Genomic DNA, 19,898 nt, shown 5'->3' with positions numbered 1-19,898 from the left:
CTGCTCCGAGCAGGCTGGAGAGGCGGAGACGGCGGTCGGGGCCTGTGCCCTAGCCCCTGGGCCCCTTCCCAGCTGCGCCACTTGGGGCCGATCACTGAGCCTCTCTGGGCCGCAGATCCAACGGGCGACCGCCCCCGCCAGGCTCGCGCGGTGCGACGGGGTCCCGGTGGGTGCGGCCCCGAGGGGAGCGACGCCCCGCCCCGTCCCCGCACCCCGCACCCCCCACCCCCCACCCCTGCTCTATCTCCTACCCCCACCCCACTCCGTCCTCCACCCCCCACCACGGCTCCCCAGACCCCAGCAGACTCTCCGGGGGTTGGGACTCATTTACTCCCCGATTCCGCGCCCCCTTCTCTTCTTAAGGAGTTTCCAATACCCTGAGTTGCTTTACACCCCACGGCCAATCTCGCAGTAAATCTTCTCTTGGAAATTCTAGTAACAAGAAGGCTTGCTGGTTTTCTAAAATATCACGCCCCTCCCCCCCGCCAGTCCCCCCATCAGTATTGCGTGGTCTGCAGGGTGTGCGGGAGCTCGAGCTCGAAGCCGGAGGGGAAGAGGGGGACGCGGCCTCGGGGGGCCCCGGAGGAGTAAGGCTGGGAGTCCGGGAACCACTGGGCCACTTGGCACGCGGGGCCGGCGGCGTTTCCAGAAAAAGGGGTTTTCTTGCTGTAGATTTGGATTTGGGTTGGGTCTTTTCCTTTCTTCCTTCTTTTTGTAGGCAACAAAGAAAAAAATGGAGCTTCCTGGATCTTAGTTGTAGGCTTCTAGAATCTACAATCATGCCACCAAATCTAAAAGGAAAAGGGAAATGAAGGCACAAGTCGCTGCTTCTGTTTATTCAGAGTCTTTGGAGGACACTGGCTTAAGACAGAAGGAGGCACCCTTAGAAGAGTGCTCAGGCACCACGTGGGCAGGGACTCAGAGGCCCCAAAGGGCAGGGCCTCCTGCACCAAAGCACACAGGCCCGGGGGCTGGGAGCCAGGCCTCCAAGTGAGGAGCCCCCCTTCAGCCCTGGTCGTGTGCCGTCTGGGGAAAGGTGCAGAACTTCTCTGAACCTCAGTTTCTAGATCCACGAAATGGAAGTGATAACAATGCCCGCCCCGCTTACTTCCCTGCGTTGTCAGGAGAACCTCAGGAACGGAACCTTATGAACAGTGAAGCTATCTGCATGTGATGAGTAGAATGTGACTATAATAGCGCCCTGCTCAAAAGGCAAGTCACTCTGGGAAGTTGATTTGTGGTTAAAAATGATTCAGAGGGAGATTGTAAAGGCCATGGAGATTTACAAATAGATTGGTGAGATCACAGGAGTCATGAAAGGGCACCTTTGGGGGAGATGGTGCCAAGAAATGGAGAAACTGAATGGGAAGTTTAGCAGTGGAGCTGGAGGAGGAGGTGCTGCTGGGTCCCACTGGGGGAAGCTGGAGGTTTTGTTCCCTGACATGCTTGGGAATGGGGTTGGGGTAACAGCTTATGATATGAGCTTATGAATCCGTGAGTCACTGTAGCATCCAAACTGAGGGTCCCAGGCAAAAGCCAGAGCCAGGAATAAGTTTGCGGCGCCGGGGCGATGATTATGCCGTGGGACCTGTGACGAAGACACACAGGCCTGGGAGGTCTGGGAGGTGAAAAGAGTTGGACAGTCCAGGCAGGTTCTGAGAAAGCCCAGCAAGAGGTCTTGGGAGAAGGTCAGAGCGAGCGACCGATGTCTGGGCAGAGGAAGCTGACGGCAGGTGAAAGGACCTGCCACAGGGATGCAGGGGAGGCCAAGATCAGTTCTAGAGGCGCTGGAATCCTAGGCAGGGGGGCAAGGAGGCCACTCAGCAGGCTGGAAACCTGGCAGGCACCCTAGGGAACAGGATCAGAGCTACGGCCCACGGGAGGCTTGATTCCTAGGAGAGAGAAGACAACTGTGTTTAGGTCTTGCTCCTCCAGCGAGCAGTGAGGGACAGCAGGATCCTTGAGAGCTGGGACATCTCCTTCCTCTCTGTAGCCTTCCTGCCTCGCACAGTGCCGGCCTCCAGAGGCCCTCAGCCAGTGTTCTTTGGAACGGACCAACTGATGAATGGCAAATGAATAAAGGCCAATTCAGGATACCCAACAAGCTTGGAATTCTTTTCCGCCTTTTGGTGGCCTTGGACAGCCTTTGGCTTTCTTTCTAATGCCGTGTAGCCAATGCCAGGACTACCCTCACTGTCTCTCCTGAGAACTCTTGGCCACCGGCATGCCTCCATCCTCCTTCTCTTCTCTCTCTAAGTTGTTTGCATTTAAGATGGTCGCGGTCCACTTAGTGGCTGGTTTCCATGGCAACTTGCTTCTTCAACACGCCATATCCAACCGTCTCTAGTTAGCAGCCATCGCAGTACCTTATTCAGTTCCCCGCCGTGTTTACATCCTGTCATGATACAGAATGGCTTTCATTAAGGGAACATTGTCTTCTCAGAATTAACTTTAAAAATGTACTTAAACACATTATGGCATGATTTTTTTTCAACCAGAAGTAAAAAATTTCTCCACAACTTCCTTGCCAAAAGATAAGTTTTCTTGTCATTGACTCTTCAAAACCGTCTCCTCCACACATAATGTATGCCAGCCCTGGAAAGAGTCTCCAGGAGAAGCATTTGGCTCCCAAAATAATGTCTGACTTTCAAATTTTCACCTACATCTGGGGACTCTCCCCCTGCCGGTCACTGCTGTGATCACGGCGCCCGCGGTCGCACCCTCGATACTGAGGAATGTGAGCACCAACTCGAGAAGAGAGAGGAGCAAGAGTCACAGTGCACGCTTAATTTTATTTTACCTTGTCATTTTTATTAGACCCACTCATTTCTGTTTTTAAGGCTTCTGATGTGGTTTGCATTAAATCTTCTGATTTAATGAAGAAGGATCTATCTGACCCATTCTTAGAATCCATCTTGCTCCACTCACAGAGTGTCTTGACTAGAGTCTCTTCCTCAGCTGTAAATGAGGAAGACTTAAGAAGCACTCAGGTGGCACCCACTAATACCAGTTCGGGGTCACCGTATCTTTTCTTTTTGATGTGGATTTTCACATCTGCTGTCAGAACTGTCCACCACAAATCACCACTTGCAGCCAGCATGCATCGGCTTGTCCTTGGTCTGGCAGCTAGTTCTCTTCCTCATTTGGGGCCCTTCACCACCTTTCCTTGCCTTCCAGAAAGCGCCAAATCGAGTCCCACATCTGGGATCTCCCACTTATAAGGACTCTCCTGGCTCAACAACGTGTATTGCAAAAGTCTTCCATTTAGATCCTTTCCTCAAAGCTCAGTGAGACTCTACGCAGACCATTTATGGTGACTAAGGTATAATCCCAATTTCCTTAGAACAACCTTCCTCTGTGCATCAAAAATCCAGTTTTGATTTCTCCTGCTCTTTTCATGCCTGCATTTAGAGATAAAGTACGCCAAGGGATATGCAAAGTTCATCCTAACTGTGCAGTTGTGCTGTGACCAATTTATGAAAAATATTTTCTAAGGAGGTGATTCTGTATACTGTACGTGGGGTAATTCTTGTAGACAGTCTTTGCTGTACTGGGTTGGGCTGTGTCCCCTTCAAAAATACGTTCCAGTCTTAATCCCCACGACCCCAAATGTGACCTTATTTGGAAATAGAGTCTCTGAAGATATAATCAAATTAAAATGAGATCATACTGGATTATGGTGGGCCCTAGCCCAACGACCGCTGTTCTTATAATAAGAGAGAACATTGGTCACAGAAGACTGTCAGTGTGAAGACAGGAGAAACTGGAGTTATGCTGCCATGAACCAAGGAATGCAGAGGATTGCCAGCAACCACCCAGAAAAGACAAGGAAGGAGTCTTCCTTCAAGACTTTATTCAGTTTATAGCTGTGAGAGTGTAAATCTCTGTTGTTTTAAGGCACTCCGTTTGTGATCATTTGTTACAATGGCCCTAGGAAATAATGCATTCATCAACTAGAAAACTAGGGAGAGGGGAGGGGTTTGAATCTCTGAAAGTTTGTCCTGCCTCCCATGTTCAACTCCTCCAAGGATAAATGGGAATTTGCCCAGTTTGTTTCTGGGATGAGAATACTTCAACCAAATTTCTGGGGCTAGCAAAGGGGAGGGCCCAAATCAGAATCTGGGACTCCTCTCATAGTCCAAAATAGAGATCAAGAACTGGAGAAAGTGGGAGGGTGTAGACCTATGAATGCAGATTTTGTAGAACTGTACTTTCCAACTGGCAACACACAAAGGAGAATATATAAAACTGAGGTTGGGCAGCTCCAGTGGCGCAGCGGTTTAGCGCCGTCTGCAGCCCAGGGCGTGATCCTGGAGACCCTGGATCGAGTCCCACGTCGGGCTCCCTGCATGGAGCCTGCTTCTCTCTCTGCCTCCCCCACCCCCGCATCTCTACGAATAAATAAAGTCTTTAAAAAAAAACAACCGAGGTTACACAAGGCAAACTCATAGTTCGACCTTTACTCTATTTTTTTAATGTAATATTTAAATTCATTTCTAACATTTAAAGATTAGGTGATTTTCCATAAAACTCTGGGTTTCTGACTGCTCTGGGAAAATTTCGTTGGGCTAAGACACAGAGAAAGAGCTCCTTCCTTCCCAGTGGGCCAGGCCTTGCCGGCCTACCACCCATCTGGCACAGCTGATGGCCCCAGCCTGGCCCCTGTGGGCCCTGGAGTTTGCAACCTCGGGGACGGGGTAGGGAAGAAGGACAGAGGTCCTGAGCCTGAGCCTGACAGGCAGGATCAGAAATGGCAGAGGGTGAAGGCTCCAGCAAAGGAGCCTGGAGATAAGAAAGACCAGGGAGCCTAGGTCACAGAAGCAAAGGTCTTATCCACAAATCTAGGGGACAGAGTTTTCATCTATTTTTAGATAAAGTAACAGGATGTAGAAACCAAAAAAAGTGGACAGTTCTCTGATCCTCCACAATGGTGATGACTTATGCAAAACATCCTCTTTCCTATTTTTAACTAGATCACAGAAGCTGCGTCAGAGGGCTTGCTGCTGACTAATCCTGTTGCGGTGCCTTTCTCTGAATTGCATAAATGCCATCTACATAGGCTAAAGAACATTGGAGAAGGGGAAAAAAATCTGTAAAGATGACTGCACACAGGGCATTCTTATAAATAGTACTCTGAGTGAGATGGGGGTGTTCTGGGCCACTGCTTTCTGGAAGTTGTCTAGAATTTCATGGTTGAATGATACAGACATTCAAGGGAAATTATTTACTTATTGAAGCTGAATTAGTGATCCCATGACTGGTTTGTATTCATGGTAACAACTGTTTTCTAGTACATATCATGGAGAATTACACTGATTTTTTTTCAGCAAAATTATTTCCTAGTCGCATGAAAACCCCTATACCAGGAATAGGCATTCTGTTGGAGAAAAGGACTCAGGAATGAGAGCAAAGAGTTCTCAGTGCTTTAGAGGCAGGAGCCACATCGTGACAATGACAGGGCTTCGGTGTTGGCGGAGAGCTGGGTGACCGTGGAACACAGCCCCTTCCCAGCAGATGGAGCTGCTGCAGGTGTTGGCCACCACCTTCCCACCCCCGCTCCAACGCCCAACCCCCAACCCCCATCACTTCAGTGCGCTCCAGCTGACCACCAACGCCCATTTCTGCATCCCTTTGCCTGGGGGCTTTTTTTTATAACCAAGGAAAACCAAAGTGCCAAGGAATGAAAACCACCCAAACAGCAGCCATCCCAACCAGCAATTGGCGGTTGTTGGCGTATAAATGCCCAGTCGCTCACCCCTCAGTGGGATGACCCTAGCATGGGTTCTGCAAGCTGTTTAGCACACAAAGTAGGCTGCTGGCTTTGGCAGGCAAATACCTCACCAGAGTAATGCTGCAATAATGTTGTTTTGTTTTTAGTGCGTAGGTGTATCTGTGTAGTATGTATAGTTTTTATATGTATATATAAAATGTTTATACTGGTGTATAATGTATATGTGTATAATCTGTGTCTATGACAAATAACGTATGTATGATATGTGTTGTGTGCCTGTATGCTACTTTATATTTATGGAAGGCAATCCTGTTTTTCCATTTGCAGTGATGTTATAAAGCTTCCTTTTAAATGAGCTCTTTTTTTTTTTCAAGATTTTATGTATTCATTTGAGAAAGAAAGGTAGCAAGAGAGAGCACAAGCAGGGAGGAGAGGGAGAAGCAGGCTGCCCACTAGCAGGGATCCCAATGTGCAACTCAATCCCAGGACCCCAGAATCATTACCTAAGCCAAAGGCAGATGCTCAAGTGAGCCACCCAGTCCCACACTGAGCTTCCTGCAGGGAGTCTGCTTCTCTCTCGGCCTATGTCTCTGCCTCTCTCTGTGTCTCTCATGATAAATAAATAAAATCTTAAAAAAAAAAAAAAGCCTTGTTCAAATGATGTTTTCCAGTTTCCACACAGAGTCTGTGACCGAGCTGGGTCCTGGCCCCACTCACATGATGTGCTCACTCCCTGAGAGGCAAGACTCCAGTAGGGTCTCAAAGGCAAGAGAAAACCAGGGAAGGGAATGGGGAGAGTAGATCCAGGAGGGCACAGCTCTGAAGGGGAAAGGGGTGACTCTTTCAGGGGGCCAGGGAAAAAAGGCTTTTTAATAAAGGAAGGGCTCAGGCAGAGGGAGAATGAGGAGTATGGTGAGGAAACAGGCTGGGGATCCGATGGGAGGGAGGTCAAAAGCCTGGCGGGGGGGGGGGGGGGGTGGAAGGGAGTGACGAGTGGGTCCAGGTCTCTAAGCTGGGAAAGGACCCAGGAAAGCCATGCTTTGGGAGGCAGCACTTTAGAGAGTAGCTATTTCCAAATATTGCTTCTGGAACCAAGTAACTTAGTCTCTCTGTGCCTCAGTTTCTTCAACTTTACACCAGCAATACCATTAGAATGTCCCTCATGAGATTTTGGTGAGGATTAACGGGAGTAACACACTGAAAACAGTATCCGGTACCTACTAAGGTAGGTACCTATTATTAAATAATAGCTATTCTAATGTTTTCTATGAAGGACTGAGTCATGTCAAGAGAGGGAAGTGCCTGGCTAAGCCAGGTAGTAGGAGAGACAGAATTGGAAGACAGTACTAATTTCTAATTCAACACTTTTTCTTTGTCAGCCTCCTGTTTTAAAATGATGTCTTATTTATTTTCTTGTGTGTATTAGCATTTGCACTTGCAAGACACAGCACCCGTGTTTAGTACAAACGTACCTCCATGATGCTTTCCTTTTGGGAAAACAGTTTTGATCGATTTCTTTCACTCCCTAATTAATATATCACAGTTAGAGTGAGCACCTTGCTCGCTTTGAAAAAACAAGGCTTTCAAAAAAAAAAAGAAAAAACAAGGCTTTCAATTTTCATGTCTTCAGCCACTGACATCGTAGCCTGACTTTAAACCGTGTGAAATTACGTATGACATTTAGAATTTAATAACTGTTCTGATGGCTTGTGTCTGTGGAGAAAATAACGTTTATTTTGACCAAATGCTATCTTTTCCCTTTTTCATCAAATAAATCATACTTAGGACCTGAGCGCTTCTGTTGTTCTTTATGATTCACTGATCAACCATGAAAGGACACACAAATACTTCAGTATTTGAAATTTGAAATTCAGGTGACGGCGTGTTGGTGATTCTCTCCAGGAGACTGTGGTCTCTCAAAGAATCAGAGACTAAGGGATGGCAGCTTCCTCAGAGATTCTGTAGCCCAGCTCCTTCCTCTTTACACATGAGAAAATTCAGCTCAGAAAGGTGCAGTGAATTTTGCAAAGTCATCTAGCTAGTGGGTGGTAAGAGGGATTTTGAACCCATTTGTGTTTTCCGACTTTGCCCCATTGCATCACTTCCAACATCAACCATCAACCTGTGCACTTCTAAAAAGCCTTCCTGCATTATCAGGCAGGCAAATCCAGCCTGCCACTTGGTTTTGCAATAATGTTTATGGAAACACGGTCATACTCACACATTCACTCTTTGTCTGTGATTGCTTTCTCACTACCCCGGCAGAGGGGAGAGGGGTTGCAACAGAGACCCCTATGCGGCAAAGCCTGACATATTTATTATCTGTCCCTTCACAAAAAAGAGTTTGTCTCTCTGTGTGTCTCTCATGAGTAAATAAATAAATATCTTAAAGAACCAGAAAAAAAGAAAAAAAAAAAAAAGAGTTTGCCAATCCCTGTTGTGGACCAAGTCTGGTTGAAACTCTTTTTTGTTGTTGTTTGTTTGGGTTTGTTTTATGCTTTTTGTATCAGACCTTACTGTCAAAAATTGTAAAAGGTGAGATTGAGCAAGGAGCAATGGGAAAGGAGAAAGAAGAAAGTGCTAACATTTATCTAATTTGGGGAGATTATATATGTCATTTCATTTATTTCTCAGAAAGATGCTATTGATTACTATGTTAAGCCCCATTTTATAAATAAAAACATTGAGGCTCAGAGAGCTAAGAGTTAAGTCACTTAAATTGATGTCACTAATAATTAGCGGAACTAGGATTTGAATCCTGCCTTCTGCATTCTAAAAATGTTTTCTTTTTAAAAAATTTTTTATTTATTTATTAGAGAGAGAGCACAAATGCAGGGGGAGCAGCAGCAGAGGGAAGGAAGAAGCCACCTCCCCACAGAATAGGGAGCCCGATGTAGGTCTTGATCCCAGGACCCTGGAATCATGACCTGAGCTAAAGGCAGCCGCTTAACCCACTGAGCCACCCAGGGGCCCCAAATCTGTTCTTTCTTCTGTACCATGACTGTCATAGTTGAGGTTACTTTCATTTTTTAAAAATGTGATATAGTATCCCCTAACTTGAGAGAGTTTAATTAAGACATAGTATTGGGTACCAAACTATGTTTGGTAGTTAATGACTAGTTACGATGATCGAGTTTATGACACATCATCAGTTTTGTTTTTGTTTGGATAGAGAGTTGGGCTGCAGAAGGTGAAAACAAAGTAATTTTTGACAATTCACATTTTGGATTATTGAAAAATCCTGATGGATTAATAGCTCGTTCAGTAACCAGTAGAATGGAAGTTCCAAGTGTATGCCCACACCACCAATCACATCGATACCATGTAGACATGTTTTTATTTAATCAGTAACCCATCCTCTCCAAAGCTTGCCATAGTTCTCTAAAGCAGTGGTTCACAAATTTGCCAAATCATCTAAACCCCCGCTTCACTCCACGAAGTCCCTTAGAATACAGACTCTGACGGGCACTGAGGGGGACACTTGATGGGATGAGCACTGGGTGTTGTTCTGCATGTTGGTAAATTGAACACCAATAAAAAATTAATTTATATACTCAAAAAAAAAAAAAAAAGAATACAGACTCCCAGGACCCTCCCCCAAATCTCCAGTCAGTGTATCTGAATTCAGGTTTGAGAACCTGTAATTTTTCTTTTTCTTTAACCTCTGGAGGCAATTCTGATGACCAGCCAGCTTTGGGAACCTCTGCTCTGGGTAATGATCAGATGGACAGTCTGTATCTTTGTCACAATTCCTCTTGGTCTTCCTCTAACCTCTAACCTTCCTCTTGTGTCTTGTGTCCTCTAACCCATCCCCTTCCTGAGCCCCATGCTGTGGGCAGTGGGTACATTGTTCCTCCTCTTTGCTGAGTAAGGCTGGGGGAGGGGGACCTTACATGCCTCAGTATCCAGGAAAGTAGTGCAAACACTTTCTGCCTTTGTCATAGTGACTTGGCTGGTTTTACTTTTATTTCTATCATTGCCTTTTGCACTTTCCATTTGCATTTGCCTAAAATTTCTCAAATGACAAATCCAACTCTGATTTCCTGTTTTTTGATTATAAAAGTGAGGTTTATAGACACCCAGAATTTAGATGATAAAAGGCTAATATCCCCAGTACCCTGTTATTCATCTTTCTTTCCTTTTCTGCTTTTAGAAATGTCACTGCAACCGTTAGGGATTAAAACCAAAAAAGACTTTGAACCCTGAAAGTTTGTGGGTCTCAGCCACCCGTTAATTTAAATCTTTCCTCCCTGCTGTGTGGGGGTTATATTAACCTAATAACACAGGCTTTTAAGTATATATACATAACCAAGTTCAGCCCACAGCTGTTTTCTTAACGAGTTCCTCTTTCTTCCATAGTATAAGTTAACTAAAATAATTGACCTTAATGGTGTTTTCACTATGAATGACTTTGGGTGAGAAAGCTAGTTTTTACTTTCATAGGATGAGATGCGTTTGTTTCTTTCTCTTAGGTGAATTAAGACAAAAATATATGATGTGTGAAGATAATGTATCCCATATTATAAATAGTATTGATGAGGTCCTCATCAAGAAAGCAGCAGATATCAAATAGAAAGAGGAAACACAATGTTTAACATGCCGAGAAGAACAGTAAATGAGATCTATTACTGTAAAAGTGTTGAGAATTAGTGCATCTCAGCATCAAAAGATAACAGATGTGAAGCCAATGAGGACATCGGAATGACACTCAAAATATTGTAACAAATATGGCACCAAGCTGGGATTCGTGAGGTGAGACAGCAATAATGTAATATCTTTTATAAGCCATTAAAATTAGAGGTGAAAAAGGAAGCACTATTAAATTACCTTGGGCGGTATCTTTCCACCTCCAGAGATAAACAGAGCACATTTCACAATAGATGTCTCAAGAAATTTAACTAACTGTTCATTTAAATCTAAAGTAGATAAGCTGTAATTAAATAAGCATTTTATATCCCAGTTAGACCGGCCTTAATGAGCAAGTCTAAATCTTGTTTTCAGGATCAAATTGCATTTTGTGACAGCACCTCCTTGCCAGGCTGCCCTTACAGTAGGGACAAGCACTTCAAAGGAAGGGCAAACGTGCCTAACAGAGAGACAAGACACTCTCCAGAAGTCTCATGAACTGTTCAAAGCAAAGTCACAGTGCATTGGAAACAACAGAGGTTATGCTGCTTCAGAAAAGTGATTTTGATTTCAGGGAATTAAGACCCATTTACTTCAAGGGGTAAACTAGGCATTCATAATAGGCCAGGGCAGAGATCCTGGCCACAGTGCCCTTGGCACTTACCAAAACCTAATGTATATTGTTTTTTTTTTTTAATTTAATTTTTTTAAAAGATTTTATTTATTTATTCATGATAGTCACACAGAGAGAGACAGAGAGGCAGAGACACAGGCAGAGGGAGAAGCAGGCTCCATGCAGGAGCCCGATGTGGGATTCGATCCCAGGTCTCCAGGATCGCGCCCCGGGCCAAAGGCAGGCGCCAAACTGCTGCGCCACCCAGGGATCCCCCCTAATGTATATTGTTATTTATTATCTAAGCACATGTCTGTCTTCCCAACTAGACTGAAAGCATCCCAAAGGCAGAGACCAAGGTGAACTGTCTGGACATCACCAGTACCTTCTACGTGGCCTAAGAGTTCATTCTAGTTGTTGGTTTGATGCTGTTAGGTAGATAAGTAGGTTAGTTAATTAACAGAATTTAGAAGCACAAAAGGATCCAATTCCTTCTAAAAATTTGGCAGTTCATTCTTTGCCTCTGTTAATATGCACCAGATCCCTTCTCTGTAGGAGGGATAAATGCAAAATGAATACAAACATTCACGCATTGTATCCATTTATTAATATATATACATGTGTTTATTTAGAAAACACAACAAAGTATGAAATCATTAGAATGATTTGAATTAAATCAACCAAAACTACAAATGCATCTTCATCTTCTCAAATCCTTTTTTGGTTGGAGTCATGCCAATTACATCAGCATTTGCCGGAGTATGGACTGCAGAACTGGCCCTAGATGATGCTAATAATTATTGCAGATAAAATCATTCCATGGTTTAATGATTTGAGGTGAAATAAGATTTAAAGAGCTTTCTTTATTATAGGGTTTTGCAAGTTTTTGAATTGTGCCAACATGCTGTATGAATCTTCAAAGTTAGAAGGTAGATGGTATGGATTTACTAACTCATGTAACTCTTTTTATGGAACAATTGAGAGACTGGTATGGTCTGAGGAACACACTTTGGGAAATGCTGAATCAGACGCATTTTTTTTTCAGACACATTTTTAATGGAGGTTCCTCTGTTAGAGAAATTTCACAGTTAAATACCTGAACTGAAAGACCTGCAAATCTGTAAAACTTCCTAGACTTGTGGTTCTCAATCCTGGCTGCTCATTAAAATCACCTGGGAGCTTTCAACAAGCCAGTGCGAAGGCCTCAGCCCCAGCCAGCTGAGTCAGAGTCTCTGAGGGTGAGCCCTCCAATCTTTAAGAGGAAATAATGCCTACCTCACAGAATTGTTGTGAAACCTAAAGGAGATCATATATGTAAAATGCCTCCTCTCGTGCCTGAAACAAAGTTTGGTCTTTGGGGCAATGTTTCTTTCTGGAGACAGTGTAAAATTCTAATGAAGAAATGCAGATGATATTATGGAAGTAGAAAATCACTATTTGGGGGCACCTGGGTCGCTCAATGGTTGAGCATCTGCCTTTTGGCTCAGGCCATGATCCTGGGGTCCTGGGATCGAGTCCTGTACCGGGCTTCTCACAGGGAGCCTGCTTCTCCCTCTGCCTATGTCTCTGCCTCTCTCATGAATAAATAAATGAAATTAAAAAAAAAAGGAAATAACTATTTGGCCACACCCTAGTTCTGCGTTGACAGATACTAACAATATATGAAAAACAGGATATTTGCATCACCTAAATATTTCCCCACAATGTACTCAGTAATTACAAAGGGAAAAGCAGTAACTTTACCATGGAAAACTCTGGCAGACCCCATCTTAACTAAATGATGAAAGGTAATCTCATCAGTAATGAGACATCCACACCACATGACCCCTGGTATAAGGGAACACTGAGAAGATTATATCATGCCGTCTGTAGTATTCTTGCCAAAAATACATCATCTGGAGGAACTATACAAGGAAACATCAGGCAAACTCAAATCGAAGAACATTTTACAAAATTACTGACCATACTTTTCAAAAGTGTCAACATTAAAGAAAAAGAGAGACTGAAGAATAGTCTACAACTGAAGGAGGGGGAGAAACTAAATGCATTGTGGGAGCCTGGATTGACTCAAGGACCAGAAAAAGAGTATTAGTAGAACAACTGGCATGAATTCAATAAGCTCTGTACATTATGCATTTTTCAAGGTTGTTTAGCTGGTTCTTAGGGTTGATGGATGAAGGGTAAATGGAACTTTGTACTATTCTGCAACTTTTTTGTAAGTCTAAAAAGTTTTCAAAATGCAAAGTTAAAATATTAGAAAAACTTAACGATTCTATTTCTGTTTCATTCAGGGGCTTTCAAGATAATGGAATCAATATTTGAAGAGGTTTTTCTCCCTCCTGGGTATTTGGAGTTTAAGGGAAATAGGCCCCTAGACTATGTAGTCTACACTGAGCATGGTAGAAAGCGGCCCAGGATGGTCACTTTAACAAGCATTTCCTGTGGTTTGGATACATGTGATCCCTAGGCAGCCTTGTCATAAATACCAGGTAGAGGATTTAGTAGAAGAAATAAAAACAAAAGTGGTCCGGGAAAGAAGAGGGTAGGAGCTGAGGTAGTGGTGAAGAGAAATTAGGAGCTGCTAGATACAGATTTCCAGAAATGTCTTTCGTGTTTGAATAAGGACACAGGGAAGGGAGAAACAGTTCTGGGGGTAGAGAATAGCTATGAAAGATATTTAAAAGGGCAGAGAAGGGACAGAAGAGTTTAAGGATATTTTCCTGGCATTATACGTGTATATTCTCCTTGGCATTTGCCTGTAAGCCTACAGTAGAGATTTTTATTTTTTCCAATTTTTGCTCTGTTTTTTTTTTTTTTTTTCCTTTGAATATTACTCTGTGCTGAGACTCATCCTCCAGGGGTCTGGTTATAATTTCCTGCTACACTGTGATGCAGTCCAGATCATGTGCCTTGTTTGGAAGACAGATGACAAAGCCATTTACCTGATAGCCCTTTGGCCTTATGAAGAAAAGTGGTTTGGCCTGCGAACAAACCCCTGAAGGACCACAGAACACAGTTCTCTGCTGTGGGCAGGAATAGGGACCTGCCTTGGAGGACCCGAGGAGACCTGCCGCAGTGGTGTGGCTGAGGAGCTCCTTGGAATCTCTCATGGATCGTCTTCATCTGCATTGCCCACCTGCTTCTTCCTAATCATTTTCAGTACAGGAAGCCAGAAGTGAATCTGAAGAGACAAAATGATGGATGAATGAGCATTAGAGTCACTTCAAATGCCTCTGACATAAGCTTTTCATCGTGGGACTGCTGGCATCAGGAGAAAGCAAAAGACTTCAAAATGGCCAGAAACTTTATCCTTGTGGGTTATCTTAGTGTTTCATTGTTTATGAGCTTTTTCCCGATTCTGTGAGTTGTCGGGAGCTGATAACAGCAATGCTAATGATTCCTGTCCGTGGACATGAAAATAACTTTCACTCTATAGAGTGCAATTACTTGCCCATCCACCTTGTGGCAGAAGCCAGCTTTGCATCCAGTAAGCTCATTTATTCTGGTGTTCCTGATGGCTTATATGTGTGTGTGCTTTGAATTATTCTTTGAATTGGCTGGAATTTCTTACTGTTCCCTCATTAATTAATTAGTTAAATGAAATATTTGACAAGCATTCATGTTATGTGTAGGAAGTTATTATGTGACCAAAAATGCATATAAATATGCATGTTTTTAATATATAAAACCATCATCATCATCATCATCTATATATACACCATATTTATATTTTAATGGTGGACAATGAACAAGTTCTTTGAAGTTTACCAGGCTGTAATAGACAGTTCCCTCTCTTATTAATTTGTCTTTGGTGTGATAAATAACTCTTAATAGGCCCCAGGTCTTCCCACAAGCCTCTCTACTATGGCTGAACATGCCCACTTGAAATCAGAGTTTTGAAAAATAGCTTGTAGAATCACCCAGACCAGCATTCAAAATCATGAAGCTAAGAGCCTTAGACACGCACATTGTTCATCTTCTCCCCCCAGCGCCCCATCTGTTACTAGGGACGGAAGCCCTAACGTGAAGTTGAAGAGTGCTTTCAAAGTCCACTTGTCCTTTAAACTCAAAATCTCTTTCATGACAGGTTACACCCGCATCCTGGCCTTGCCTTTGTAAAATAGAGACGCTGTTTACTGTTCCCTCCTTCCACCGCCTGCTTTGATCTTTTCTTCAGTAGCTTCCCATGCAGGTATCGGATGCGCCTCTCCTGCACGCTGGGGTAGAAGGAGGCCGACACCAGGATTTTAAGTTGCGTCAGGATGGAGGACAGCAGGCCCAGCACCACTAGTGTCCCAAGAATAATGCTGAGAGGAATCCAGGTCTTCGACAGAAGGAGCTTTGGTGCAGGGATGCAGGTTGGTTCGAACAGAGATATGTTAAAAGGAGAATCACGGATGATGTCTTGAGTTCCTTGCTCCTAAAATGGAAGAATAAAATCTTTAAAATTCATGCCATTGTTGCCTGCCGCACTGGTCTTTCTCAGTCCGGCCCTACAGGGCATAGCATTGATCTGAAAACATGCAGGAGCTGCAACATGTTGCAGCTACGGCAACTCCTGTGTGCTATGGTCAGGATAAAGAGAAGGGCCGAGGCCTTATTTGAAGTTATTGCAGAGTTTTTCCAAAGTGCGTTTGTGGGAAATATAGATTCCTTTGAGAGAAAGGGTATCAGATACGTTTGTCTACTCTGTCCTTTCTTTGCAGAGTCGGGATGCTCATGAGACTGTTGAAGTTTCTGCTGAAGATGTCAAAGAAATCCATTCAAGTTTAGCCTGCAAATGTGACCACATAACCCAGTTTTATGGAACACCTGTCTCTATACTGTAGGACATGTAAGAAAGATGAAGGATGATTTTAGCTCAACTAGAGGAGAAGATTTTAGAAACATAGACCTGGTTGTATCTCCCCATCTTGACAAATACTCTGACAGACCACAAGGTCACAAAGAGGTGGAAGCATTAAATTATGTTCTTTTTTTTTTTTTTTTTTTTTAAATTATGTTCTAAGTCAACCTTCTAGACATTGGAGATGGGGAATTATTCTTAGTGTAAGGATAGTAAGAACAGTATTTGCTGAAGGTGGCTTTAAATCCTATCTGTAGACATCTCAAACAGGACATTTTCTCATTTCTCCTGGATGCTCGGGTGGAAAATGCTCCTTTCTGCTTGAAGGCAAGAGGACAAACCAGTTGCCCTCAATGGACTGACACAGAGGACAGAGGATGACATTGAGCCCCCCCAGTCAAGCCACCTGCAAGAGTAGCACGTGCTGATTCAGCGCTTTGCTTTCCCTGACCTGAGAAAGTCATTTCATCTCCCCATGGATTTGTTTTCTAATTTGGTAAAACAGGAATTAATGGACCAGATCTTGCCCATGAATAAACTACTCCCAGTGTAAATTAAGCATGTTGGGGATGGAGCATTAACCTTACAGCTGGGAGTCCTTAGTAAGTTATTATCACCGCTGCACCCCAGAGCCCTGGGGCCAGGAAGAGGAAATGACTTCTCCAGAAGAACACAGCCACATCTAGAGAACAAAGTGCACCAGGTACTGATCTACCCCAGTACCTGCGAAGACTCTGGACACTTCAAATCCGGGCCTCTCTCCAAACGTCAAGTCAAATCTATCATTTCCCCGGCCCTATACCTAAGCAACCAAAAGCATTTGTGTTGCCTCTCCTTTTCTCTTATTAAAAAGATGGCTCGCCTACAATTAAATAGAGAGATTTCAGTTCCCAGAGCGAAAGGCATGCTCTCTCTTTAATACTGTTGAAGAAACAAGCACATCAACTGACTCAGTGATGAGAAATCCTGCAATAAAAAAGCAGCGGGTATATGGTCTGGGAAGAAATTAGTCTGGGAATCTAACTGGGGATTTTGCAATTGGGAGTCAGGGCTTCATAAAGATTGAGTCAACATTTTTGTACAGGTTTGGTAGAGGGTAATGCGGGAGACAAATGAATTCTCTCAAAATGCTGAGCAATATTCTAAATGGTACCCTGATGTTTTAAAACGTGTTTACCTCTCCTAAGTAAACAATTTGCCAAGAGAGCGTTGAGTAATGGACCGAGGACCCGCTCTGCTATCAGACAGTCCTGAGAAGTTAATGCAGACAATTGCTATGCACAAGGAGGTGCTCAGTAACCATGTTATTTTTACTTACAATGTCCACCTATCCAGCTAGCTCACTTTGGGTCATTTCCCTTATTTCTTCTTTGCATAAAACACTTACTTAAAATCATATGAGAGTGGGAGAGAAATACTGGCAAACTTTGAGGTGATATTTCTCTCCCTGCTGGACCTCTCCTTTGCAAACCTGTGGCAATGGAGGGACCAGGAGCCTCTAAGGTGATGCTGGGGTAAGGGCAGGCATGACGGGAGAAAGCTTGAGAGGAGCCCCATAGCGGTCTCATACCCACATGTGCCCCAGCTCCCACTGCTCTGCTGTCACTATAGGAGCACGTGGCGGCCTCCCCCACCAGGATGTGAGCGTGCCGTGGCAGGTGGCAAAGCTTAGACATCTTTGCATCCCCAGGACCCAGTGACGCCCATAAATGTATTTGTCAAGACATTGTCACTGAAAGCTTCTGGGCTTTTTTTGGAAGGCAGATCTTGCTTTTTTTCTCCTTCTGTCTAAAATGGTGAGAATTCACAAAACAGGCATAGGGTATTGGCTGAGAGAGAAATAAATGAGAGAGAAGAGAAAAGAGAAGGGAGGAGAGGAAGACTTGACCGAGGAAAGAAGAGAAAGGAGAATGGGTTGGAGGACAGGAAGGGAGAGACCCTTTTACCTGCCAGCCCTAAGATCAGGCATGTCAGACAATCTAGTTTGGCTTTCACCTAAAACACTGCTCCCAGGCAAGGCACCTGGTGGCCCAGTCAGTTAAGTGGCTGCCTTTGGTTCAGGTCATGATCCCAGGGTCTTGGGGTGGACCCCCGTGTCGGGCTCCCTGCATGATAGGAATCCAGCTTCTCCCTCTCTACGACTTGTGTTCTCATATTCTCTTTCTCTCAAATAAATAAATAAAATTTAAGAAAAAAGAAAAAAAAACCCTGTTACCCTTATCCCCCTCCCTGCTCCAGATATCTAGAGCAACCCGGTATCTTGTAATTAACTGAATTCCTCAGGGGCAGCAGAGTGTTTGGGGTGATCATCTTGTAGAAACAGCCCAGGATTAGAGGGGCCGAGCCCACCTACCTGCTGAGCCAGAAGAATTGGGGAGGAAAGTGTGGTGCTACAGGAGGACCCCATGCCCAGATAAAGAGCAATGGAAAGTGGGGCTTCAGAGGAGGGCTTGCAAACACCTTTTCTGCCACTTCCTTCTAAGAGTTCCCCTACTGTAGCTTGACAAAAGCAAGGGAAAATCAGACGTGTGCAGACAGCTGTGGGTGTTCTCACCAGCCCAGGCTAGCGCACTCCACCCCAGCATGCACAACACCCACACACCCACTCACACACCAGGCACACACATGCATGCACACACATGCATGCACACACATGCATGCACACACACATCCCACTTAGCTCAGCTTCACCATTTCTGGGTTTTAATAAAATCAAGACAATATCTGACAATATCCACATTCTCTGAGATGCTCACATAATCACAAACGTCCCCAGAGAAGAATGGAAAGAGAGAAAACAGGATGCATGAAAACCGTGGTGCTCTTGGTTGGGGACACAGCTGCCAATAGGAGCAAGAACAGAGGAGAGGAAGACAGATTCCCTGAGACTTGGGGGGCACCAGCTCAGAGAAACACACTATCTTGACTAATGGTGACTGTCAAAGATCCATCCAGTGGCCTTCAGCTCCATTCTTTTGAGTGGACTTTAGATCAGTGTTTCTCCGTTGTGGCCACACATCTGAATTACTTGGAGAGTTTCTAAACCCAACCCCCCTCCAACCCGGCTCACCCCAATCCATTTAAATCTGGTTCCTGGGGTGTTTGTTCCCTTGCTTGGGTTGACGGCGATGATGCTGTGCAGCCACGGTACAGAACCACTGGTTGAGAAGGCCCTTGCTTTTCGGCGCCTGAGCCAAAGTATCTCAAAGTGTGATCTGTGGACTACCTACTCTGAAATCACATGGAGAGCTCATTAAAGGTACTCTCCTTTTTAAGATAGATTCTCTGTAAATTGAGGCCTGAGACTCTGTGTCCATCCCAGGAAGTGCTTAAAGCACACCTTTGGTTGAGAACCACTGCCCTAAAAAAAACAAGGTAGCTGTTTTCATTGTTTCAGTGGGTATTACCGTGTACTAAGACCAGCACTAGTACCAGTACTAGCACTAGAAACATTTGGTTACTTAGCAGCCACCCCCTTTTTTTTCAGTGACCAGCCTCTTAAACGCTATGCTGATGCATTGGGAGGCCTCCTGTGCTGTGTGAAGGCTCAAGATGCAAAGAAAAGTTCTCATTCACAGAAGGTGCTCAAAGTCAATTTGCATAGGTACCACGGGGAGAGGAAGAAGGACCTTAGGGTTACGCCAGGTACTCTTGCTTGAGAACCAGCTTCATGTGCCACATCAGAGACATCTATTCCTTCATTTCAGTGTTTGCTGACTGGAGAAAGCTAAAAAATGCCCCTCCCCCACCACCAAGATATAAGATCCTAATGCAGGAAATCTAGAAATGTTACTTTATCTGGAAAAAAGGACTTGGCAGAAATGACTAAGTCTAGGACCTTGAGATGGAGAATTTACCCTGATTATTCTGGTGAGCCCGAACATAATCACAGTCATCCTTTAAGACAGAAGCAGAGAGAGATTTTACACATACAGAGGACAAGACCATGTGAAGACAGAAATGATGGTGATGGGTGCAGCCACAAGCCAGGGAGAGCCGACAAACCACCAGAAGCTGGAAGAAGCCAAGCCGGAGTCCCCTAGAGTCTGAAGTGAGTGTGGCCCTGCCAATGCTTGATTTCA

At 44.4% G+C, this 19,898-nt stretch overlaps 1 protein-coding gene and 1 long non-coding RNA gene across 5 annotated transcripts in view; one reads left to right on the top strand and one right to left on the bottom strand.

Annotated features, from left to right (window-relative positions):
• Positions 1-938: 938 nt before the first annotated feature.
• LOC140603679 (uncharacterized) lies at positions 939-17,957 on the top strand. Of its 3 annotated transcripts, XR_012006631.1 has the most exons (6): positions 939-6,496; positions 6,852-6,956; positions 7,517-7,741; positions 10,204-10,483; positions 15,148-15,328; positions 15,677-17,957. It is a non-coding gene; the product is annotated as an uncharacterized lncRNA (long non-coding RNA). The 3 variants fall into 3 exon arrangements; XR_012006629.1 differs by lacking the exon at positions 7,517-7,741 and having other exon boundaries at positions 1,202-6,496; XR_012006630.1 differs by lacking the exon at positions 7,517-7,741 and having other exon boundaries at positions 1,204-6,496; positions 15,151-15,328.
• Positions 939-19,898, bottom strand: part of DCSTAMP (dendrocyte expressed seven transmembrane protein) — a 29,860-nt gene continuing 10,900 nt past the window's right edge. The window contains exons 3-5 of one of the 2 annotated variants that reach the window (XR_012006628.1): positions 15,082-15,390; positions 13,913-14,151; positions 939-2,395 (exon numbers count right to left, since the gene is read on the bottom strand). Coding sequence is in view for 1 of the 2 variants with exons in the window: in XM_072774194.1 (XP_072630295.1) it covers positions 14,077-14,151; positions 15,082-15,390 (384 nt within the window). In the remaining variant the exon portion in view is untranslated. Of the gene's footprint in view, positions 2,396-9,073; positions 14,152-15,081; positions 15,391-19,898 lie in introns of those variants that run through there. The other variant, XM_072774194.1, reaches the window with a different exon arrangement.

This window comes from Canis lupus, chromosome 14 (assembly GCF_048164855.1).
Source record: "Canis lupus baileyi chromosome 14, mCanLup2.hap1, whole genome shotgun sequence".
Classification (NCBI taxonomy): domain Eukaryota; kingdom Metazoa; phylum Chordata; class Mammalia; order Carnivora; family Canidae; genus Canis; species Canis lupus.
This window is presented reverse-complemented; position numbering and strand designations above follow the sequence as displayed.